At 35.0% G+C, this 9362-nt stretch overlaps 2 protein-coding genes across 2 annotated transcripts; both read right to left on the bottom strand.

Moving 5' to 3' along the window:
- Positions 1-872: 872 nt before the first annotated feature.
- Positions 873-2553, bottom strand: LOC143596843 (eukaryotic initiation factor 4A-15-like). The gene is made up of 4 exons (XM_077075511.1): positions 2467-2553; positions 2260-2366; positions 1759-2189; positions 873-1684 (listed from the first exon to the last, which is right to left on the bottom strand). Exons 1-4 carry the CDS (start codon positions 2532-2534, stop codon positions 1049-1051), a joined length of 1242 nt encoding a protein of 413 aa, XP_076931626.1. The 5' UTR covers positions 2535-2553; the 3' UTR covers positions 873-1048.
- A 2457-nt stretch (positions 2554-5010) lies between these two features.
- On the bottom strand, positions 5011-8424 carry LOC143596838 (telomere repeat-binding factor 4-like). The gene is made up of 6 exons (XM_077075509.1): positions 8130-8424; positions 6950-7179; positions 6785-6869; positions 6611-6694; positions 6250-6526; positions 5011-5166 (listed from the first exon to the last, which is right to left on the bottom strand). Exons 1-6 carry the CDS (start codon positions 8277-8279, stop codon positions 5135-5137), a joined length of 858 nt encoding a protein of 285 aa, XP_076931624.1. The 5' UTR covers positions 8280-8424; the 3' UTR covers positions 5011-5134.
- Between the last annotated feature and the right edge of the window lie 938 nt (positions 8425-9362).

Genomic DNA, 9362 nt, shown 5'->3' with positions numbered 1-9362 from the left:
CTATTTCAGCAACTACTTTTGATGTATGTCTATTATACGTATTTCAAATTTATTTATTCTTTATGTTAAAAAGTTAAAAACCGTAAATTAACTTGAAGCCAAAAACGCGATCACCATTTTGGTGGGATGGTCGGAAGTTTTACTTTAGGCTTGCCTTAGGGTTTTTTTGTTTGACGTTGCAGGTTTGAAACCACTTATGTGCCATATATCCTGGTTTAAGCCAGGCAAAGCATCACTAAGTGAATTAGACCTCACGATATCAAACCACCTTGAGAGTTTTACAAGGGTTTGAATGGTGTTTGTTGTTAAAGAAAAACATGATGCCAAAACATTAGCACCCCTTCAAAAAAAATGACGTCAAAATAATACGTTATTAAACATTTAAACCAACTAAATGAACGAACAACCAGAGTATGCACTTTGGTTGTTAGGTTAACTTTAACTAGACACAAACAAGTAAAGCAAACGAATCATCTGTGCGTGTTCGTGCATTAAAAATATGAGCGTGTTTCGTATTCGTGTTTATATATATTCATTTCTTAGTATTCTAAACGAACGGTTCATAAAAACGAACACGGACCTATAAGATATTAGCAACCATTACTTAAAAGAGAATATATTGCTTTTTAAAAACTGCACTTTGAATCTATTACCATGTGAAAACTACACTTTTTGGAAAGAATCTATTACTATAACTTCATGAAAATAACTTTATCAAACAATAAAGAGCTTAAAATCTTTTGGCAAACACAATAACATGACATATTTATAACATTCTAAGCTTCTAAGCAAAAAAAACATACAAATGCAATTACACAAGAAAGATAAATATTAAATAATAAAGAAATCCATACACTTCTAAGCCAGAAGAGTACAAACATAATAAGTTCAGGATAATCTTATAACACCACAAGTCATAACAATATCAAATAACTTAAAAACAACCAAAACCGATAGTAGTAGACTTCAAAAAACAGGTTCTAACTTTTGTTCTTGCTTACTTTTTAACAAAACAAACCAACCAAACCAAACATCCCAAAATCTTTTCCTAAATAAGATCAGCAACATTAGACGGCAATTCCTCGACCACCACGTTATAAAACTTCTGGATATCCGCAAGCATCCGTTCATCATCCAACGTCACAAAGTTAATAGCAACACCCTTTCTCCCAAACCGACCACTTCGTCCAATACGATGAAGATAGTTTTCAGGTTGCGTGGGAAGATCATAATTAATCACGAGCGACACTTGTTGCACATCAATCCCACGTGCCAGAAGATCGGTGGTGATCAGAACACGAGAAGAGCCTGATCGAAACTCACGCATGATGATGTCACGGGTGTTCTGGTCCATGTCCCCGTGTGTGGCGGAAACTGTGTGGTCCCGGCTACGCATTTTGTCGGTCAACCAGTCGACCTTTCGTCGTGTGTTGATGAAAATGACACTTTGAGTGATTGCTAAGGTCTCGTAAAGATCACACAGGGTTTCAAGTTTCCACTCTTCTTTTTCCACATTGACATAAAATTGTTTAATACCTTCTAAGGTTAACTCGTCACGTTTCACAAGGATTCTTACGGGTTTGTTCATGAACTTTCTGGTTATTTCAAGAGCTTCGGGTGGCATGGTTGCAGAGAACACGCCTACCTGGACCTTTGATGGTAACAGCTGGAAGATATCATAGATCTAAAAAAAGAAGTTTCAGCGTTCAAAAAGATTAAAGAAACGCAATCTTTATTAATATAAAGAAAAAAAATAACCTGATCTTTGAAACCTCTTGAAAGCATTTCATCAGCTTCATCCAACACAAACATTTTGATATAATCAGAACGTAACGATTGTCTCCTAAGCATGTCAAAGACACGTCCAGGTGTACCGACAACAACGTGGACCCCGGCTGAGAGAATACGCTGGTCCTCACGAACACTGGTTCCACCAACACAAGCATGAACCTTAACACCAAGGTAGTCACCAAGGGCTCGCATAACTTTCTCAATTTGTTGTGCAAGTTCACGAGTTGGAGCTAAAACCAAAGCCTGACACTCGACCACACTGTAGTCAAGTTGTTGAAGAATACCAGAGCAAAAAGTTGCAGTTTTTCCTGTTCCAGATTGAGCTTGTTGGATGACATCAAGACCCTTGGTGAATGGAACAATTCCCCTTTGCTGAATTGCCGATGGCTTTTCAAAACCTGAAGAAAAAACAAGTTAAAAAATTATCACAAAATTTTATATACTCTCTGAAAAAAAATATGTACTAACCATATGCATAGATGCCTCTTAAAAGATTTTCTTGCAAACCCATAGCATCAAAGCTATCATACACCTCATCATATGATGTAAAAAAGTCTTGTCCATCGGTTGAAAGCCTGTAACAACAATAAAAGCATGTCACCAACAATTGAAAGAAACTTTTTTAAACACTTGAACAACATTTGCAGTAACCATCGTATAATAAAATAAACTTACAGCTCATTCATTTTCGAATCAAAGTGACGAGTGTCAAACTGGGAAGCTTCTGGTGCAACGCCTGCCATGACTGCAAAAAAACAAAAAGAAAAAATCAGTCCAGTACCGATTAAGTTGTATAAAAAGCCTTCCAATCTAAGTTAGACTGGACTAACTGCTGTTATGAAGATCTTCTAAGATTGTAGAAGGGTGAACTGAGTATGATGAAGACCTATTTTTTACAATGATCTTTACTTCATAAGCACATATACATGTACCAAGTAAATCACACCTATTTTTTTCAATGACCTTTCGTTATAAACACATATACTTGTACAGGGCATATGTGTTTATATTTCAAGTATCTGATATTAATCGTATTCTCAATGCACAACTGTTCCAGCAATTTGATGTCTAGATGGATAAATTATACCAAAACAGTTATACACTGATCCTAAAATAATCGAGCACATACTCAAAATAATAACACATATGAATTTCTATAGAATCAGTCATCAAAAACAAAATAGGACTTGACCATACTCAGTTCACCCATCCAAAATCTTTAAAAGATAGTCATCACAGCAGTTAGTCCAGCAAACCACTATAGCAACAATTTTTTTAACTACCAGAACAAAATTCTTATCATACAGACACAAACACCCTGGCTTCCATAAACAAATTAGCTTAAAAAATAAAAAACACTAATCCACGTTCATAAAAATATTATTAAAGTACTCAACACATTAATTCATCAGGTTTTAACAACTAGGGGTGTACACAAACCAAGCCGCTCGCAAGCTACTTGAAATTCGCTTGCAAAAAAGCTTCCGTCTTTTGTAAAAAAAACCTAAACAAGCTCAAGCCAAAAATTAAGCTTGTTTAGTAAACAAGCTCAAGCCAGCTCACGAGCCTAAACAAGCCTGTTACTTGTTTAATTTAATTTTATGTATAAAATTATGATAAAATTAACTAATCAAAATATATATCGTATATATAAATATAAAATTAAAAAAATATACAAATATATTTACAAAATCACAAAAATAAAAATTAATTAATAAGCTCAAACTCAATTAATTAATAAACTACTAACAAGCCAAGCTCCTATTAAAATAGAGCTCGAAACGAAACAAGCCGAGCTGAAACTCAGTGTAAGTTAACAACACAGATGGCATCTAATAAAATCTAGATAACAGATTGTAGGTTCTAGAGTTCATATATACTATACATCTACATCGATCTATATCAACTGTCGATTCAAAAAGCTAATTAAAGCTACGTTACAACACCGATCTACACACGTAAACTCAGATCCAACAAAACAAACACAAATTGATATCGAGTAAGTAGCAGAAGATAATATAATATTAGAGTAAAGTTAGGGATGATCTATAGTACCTGTGATTGATTGGTTGAAGAAAATTAGAGATAATAATATTAGGGTTTTCACAAACTCCTCTCTTGGTGTGGCCGTGGAGGAGTGAATGAAAAAGAAAAGCTTGTCTGCGTCTTTACGATATACTTTATTGGTTGGATTGGATTGGTACCCTACGTTTGCTTCTTTTATTTTTATGACCATCTTGCCCCTGCCTTTGTTTTTACTTGACGACTTTACCCTTTGTGTATGTTTTTTTGTTGATGATTTTCCGTCCAAGTTCTTGTTATTTGTATGTTTAGTATATTAAATTTATGTATATTTAATTCAAACACTAATAAATAATTGATTATGAGGGAGTCTAATAATGTTTAGTTTATGTTATGATTGAGAGTTCGAAGGATTTGGCAGTGAGGACGGTGCTAGTGGGTTCATGTTAGGGGCGGTGGTGAATGTTAATGAAGAGTCATTGAGCTGGAATTGTATCGTCAAGTAGTTTTCATGACTGTCTTCTTCACTTATGTTTTTCATACGTCATTAGGGATCTTGATGTAAAATTACACAACCCTTTTAACATTTTTTTAACGGCTAAATTACATTAAATCCGACGTTAATGATACTCGAACCCTTGAACTTAAGGGGAGCAACTCCAATGGCTTTGCCCATTGTACCAAACCCTCCACCCAGCTCTTTTAACACATTTGACCTTTTAAACCGAATCCTTGATCATAAGATTTCAAAATCTATATATATACAAGCTAAAATGTAGAAGTACTTGTACAACTTGTTAAAACCTATCTATGTTTATTCACGCGTTGCGGCAGACAGGCTAGCCCAAGGCCCCAAGCAATTGCTTCAAATGGTTCACTTCAACGAGGGTATCATAAAAAATTTTTAAAAAAAAGGTTTAGAATATCATCTTCTTCAACCTTCATTTCAGACTTTCTAGCTATTATGGCTACGATTTGTTTACGTCTCACTCTCTCCGGACCATGCTAATAGCTATACTATTAATGAGATTTTTATTGGGTATGATTGATTGATTGATTGATATGGTTACCCATAAATAAAACTAACCACTTGCTACCTTGAAGAAATCATTTTCACAACATATTTATCAAATTGGCACCGAAAAGCTAAAAACATTTCAGATCTCAAAGTCTTGACAATTTTTCATGAAAAAACCACATGAACCGAAAACTGGATCGAACTACCATTTGTACAGATGATGATATGTAACAAGTTAACTGACGATTGGAAAAACAGATTCACGAAAGCTCATGACCAGTTGATCGCAAAAACTTCATGGTTTTATGCCACCATCACCCTTTCACCACGCGAGCCTGCCATATAAGTTGAAAAACCAGTCAGTAATTATTACTAGTCGAGAACAAAAGAAGAATATTAAGAATAACAAACCAAGATAAGGATCGAACTAAATCAGTTTAGTTCCACCCAAAGCAAGATTGTAAACCAAATAAACTAGTTTAGGAATATAAAACAAAGACGTAGACATCTTAATACGAATTAAACGTATTTTCTATTTGCTGTTTTTCTTAAAATTTGAGCTGTACCATTTGGCACTTGTAAAACTTATAGAATCTTTGGTTACGGATCAGTTTAAAGTAGTAGGTCACGGTCGGTTAACTTACTAAAACGATAGCTAGGTTCGGTAATGCCTGGTAGGACACGATCGGTTAACTACTTAACTTACTAAATCATGGCTAGGTTCGGTTATGCCTGCTATGGATATAAGAATAACCGTAACTGACCTGCTAACTTAAGTTTTCATAAAAAGTCGAAACAGACCCATCACTTTTAGCTAGGTTCAGTTTATTCAGTTATGGGTCGGTTAATTCAGTTTTATGCCAACCCCTATGTACAAGCCGTGTGGCATCTGAAATGACATTAACAGTTATTCCTGAATACTGTTTAAAAAAAATCATTTATCGTAAGTCTCAATACATTTACTCAGAATTTTTTCTAACAATAAAACCACTCAAGTTTCATTATTTTGTAAAATGGTTCTATAAAGGTTTGTTTCTTAAATTAAACGACTTAATGAAACATATATAAAACTTTGTTAGTATTCAGTGATCATTTTTTTCAGGTTGACTTGAATGAACAAATTATGAAACGCAGTTTGATAATAGTAACCAATTTGAGTGGTTTCATTATTTAGTATTCACTAAACAGTAACCAAGTTACATATCTGTTCTATTTTAAGTCACTTTATTTTGAAAGTTACAAATTTTCACAACAATAGAGCGATAGTGTTTTTTATAGTTAAAATATAGTGAGTGACTTTAGTAAAACACAGAAGAAACTAGGTTACTATCAGGTGAAAATAAGTGAAATACTCTCGACATTTTAAGCCTAATTTACGGTTGGGTAATACTAACAGAAAAAGGGAGAAGATATATTACATCTTTCATAAATCTCTTTAGCCAACTGTAGGAAAGCTTCAGCTTCTTCAGCCAATTTGGAGACCCGTTCAGCTTCTTTAACGGCTTCAGCCGCCACAAACGATTTGTTTTCTGCTTCAGCCACTTTATAGGCGGCTGCAACCGCTGCTTCTTCAAGGGTTTCACCAAGATGACTGTTGTAAGTGGTGGACAATCTGGGCCAAGTCTCTTTGGGCTTTGGAATCGGACCCTGGGTCCCATTCACCGCCCCACTTCTAAGCCGATAACAATTCTGAACCTAATCACTCACACAGCTGTTCCTTATCAAAAACTGAATCCCAACAAATCCTAAAAAGATATACCAAAAACCAAAAAAAATCACCTTTTCAAGTTTCTCTTGCGCAACGAGCCTTCGTAACCTTGCAGTTAACAACCGCCTGAAATTTGGTTGCACCTCGTGCCTTTTCTGCATATTACAAATATCACAATAGAACCAGTTAGAAATATAGCAACCCATGATTTTCAAGAATCATATAGTGATCGGATTGATGATTACCTCAATGAAACAAACAATTTCACTGGTACTTGATCCATTTGGATCCTTTAGAGATGATAGTGCTTCATAGATCATTGCATTATACCTTAATAATGAAAGCAAGAATGTTAAATACCATTCAACTTTATTTAATAACAAGTGACCAGCAGAAAGCATGTAACAAACTTTGAAGCGGTTTTCCCATCTAGCAAGCATTTTGAACCATCATCCATATTGATGTCTGCAGATACTGGATCAGCTACAGCTACAGCCATAGCTGATGGTCCAGGAGTCTGAACAGTGGGCGATGGTGTGGCAGCCACAGGAGAATCGGTGTTACTTTTTGGTTTTGGTGTTCTTGATTTTTCCCTTGGACCCTGACCATTTGCACTCACACTCATATTCCTCCATTTATCCTACAATTATATGACATCATCATTCATCAGGCAGTTGATACTTGATATGAACGAAAATTATGATAAACTGAACACAAATGTTTTATCTCAAGTTATAATCGTATATCAATAAGAAAAGAAACCAAAATCACTCTCTAGTTAACTTCTAAATCTAACAATAACAAATTACAAGTTTGAAATTTCAACATACAACCCTAGGTTATGCCGAGGGATACAAACAAGCCGAGCCGCTCGTGAGCTATTCGAGCTCAGATAGATAAAAAAAACTAAAAACAAGCAAGGCTTTTTAGCCCGAGCCTCAAATAAATCTCGTTTAGATATCGAGCCCGAGCTAGAGCCTTGTATTGAAAGCTTGTTTAGGCTTGTTGAGCCTTCACGAGCCTTGTGTATTTTTAAGTTTTTATTGCTTCTAAAATTCTTTGTATTAATTTCACTCTGCACAGCTGACCTCGAGCAGAGCTTTGGCTCGTTTAAGGTACTACACGAGCTCGAGCCAAGCTTAAGCTCATATAAGGTTTCCTCAAAATATGTAAAATACTTATTAAGCCCATATATAGATTAAATAATAAAAAAAGCGAGCTCAAACTTGAAAAAACAACTCATGAGCCAAGCTCGAGCTCTCGTGAACCAAAACAAGGCGGATGGACTCGTTAACACCACTAAAGTTATGCCTATTCCATACATTTGTCAAACTTTCCTCACAACTTCAAAAAACAAATATCAATTTCAAATCCAAAATTAGGGCTTGTAACACTATGTTTACATTACAATCACAAACTAACACACAATCAATTTAATAACTAAACATAAACAAATTACATAAAGGTTATGCCTATTTAATACATTCGCCAAAATTTGGGCTCGTAACATTGTATACATTACAATCACAAGCTAACACTCAATCAATATAATAACAAAACATATATATATATATATATAACTAATCTGACCTTAAGGTCGATATTGGATCTGGAATAAAGGAGGTGATTAAACTCAGGATCCTTCTGGATATTCTTCCATTTACCGGTGCCGTGTTTTGCGATGCCGGCGCGTAGAGCTTCTTCTTCCTCCTGCGTCCATTTCTGCTTTGGATTTCCCATCGCCGCCGCCTGAATTATTATATTAATTAGGGTTAAACCTAAACCCTATATCGGAGACGATGATGATGATGATACAGCAAGGGTAAAATCGACATTTGGGAATAATATGTGTAGCTTTCATAATTGGCTAAATCCACCCTTGTAGTTTCATTTCGTATATCTGTGTTTTAGATCACGCACAGTCAAAACTCGAGCGTTTTTACGTCACGTGATGTCCCAATTAGCAATCAAGAGTTTTGCAAAAAGTAATCACGTAGTAAAAACATTTAAACCCCACGACTTTGAGATGGGGGAGGGGGTTGTAAGGAAAGAGTTTTGGGTTAAAACGCCACGCACAACTCTACCACTACGATTCTACAAATGGTCTTAGTATGAATACAAATAGCATATGTTAATATTAGTAACATACAAATAAATAAATAACTAGAACAATTATGTTAATAATGTAGTAAGTTTTATTAGTCTATAGTTTCTAAACTACGATAAGTATTATTAATATACCTATTTTTATATATATTTTTACTCTAATTCAAAATTATAAAGTAGACAGGTTAGTCATACTCATTGAATCCCATCCTTTTATTTATTTATTTGATTCTATATTTTAGGGTTGTTATCGTTAGAGCCGATCTAAAAAGATGATAAATGTTAGAGTTAAGAACTTCTAACTTAATTATTCCCATAGTTTAACAATACTATTAGGGTATGTTTGGTTGAAGATAATGGAATGAAGGGGGAATGAAATGGGAGAAGGAATGGAATGGACAAAGGAATGAAATGGATTATTACCATTCATTTGTCTTGTTTGGTGAACCAATGGGAATGATATGAATTATTAGTTAATGTTGTATGGTATCCAAAAAAATTGTAAGAATGAAAATAGAAATAATAAAAACACTTTTATCTCAAAATAAATTTTTTTATCGAAAAAATAATAACTCCGATGGTGACACCGCCTCTGACGATGAAAATGGTGGCGGTGGCGGTCAGGCGGCAAGGGCGGTGGTTGTGGTGGTGGGAGGGGTGACGATGGTCAAGCGTTGGTAGTGATGGCGACGGTAGGGTGGCGGCGACGGTGGTGGT

Source organism: Bidens hawaiensis, unplaced genomic scaffold (assembly GCF_021521415.1).
Source record: "Bidens hawaiensis isolate Kalapana, Puna unplaced genomic scaffold, B.hawaiensis_p1.1 tig00047074_1, whole genome shotgun sequence".
Classification (NCBI taxonomy): Eukaryota; Viridiplantae; Streptophyta; class Magnoliopsida; order Asterales; family Asteraceae; genus Bidens; species Bidens hawaiensis.
Note: the sequence above shows the minus strand (reverse complement) of the source record. Positions and strands in the feature narration are given on the sequence as shown.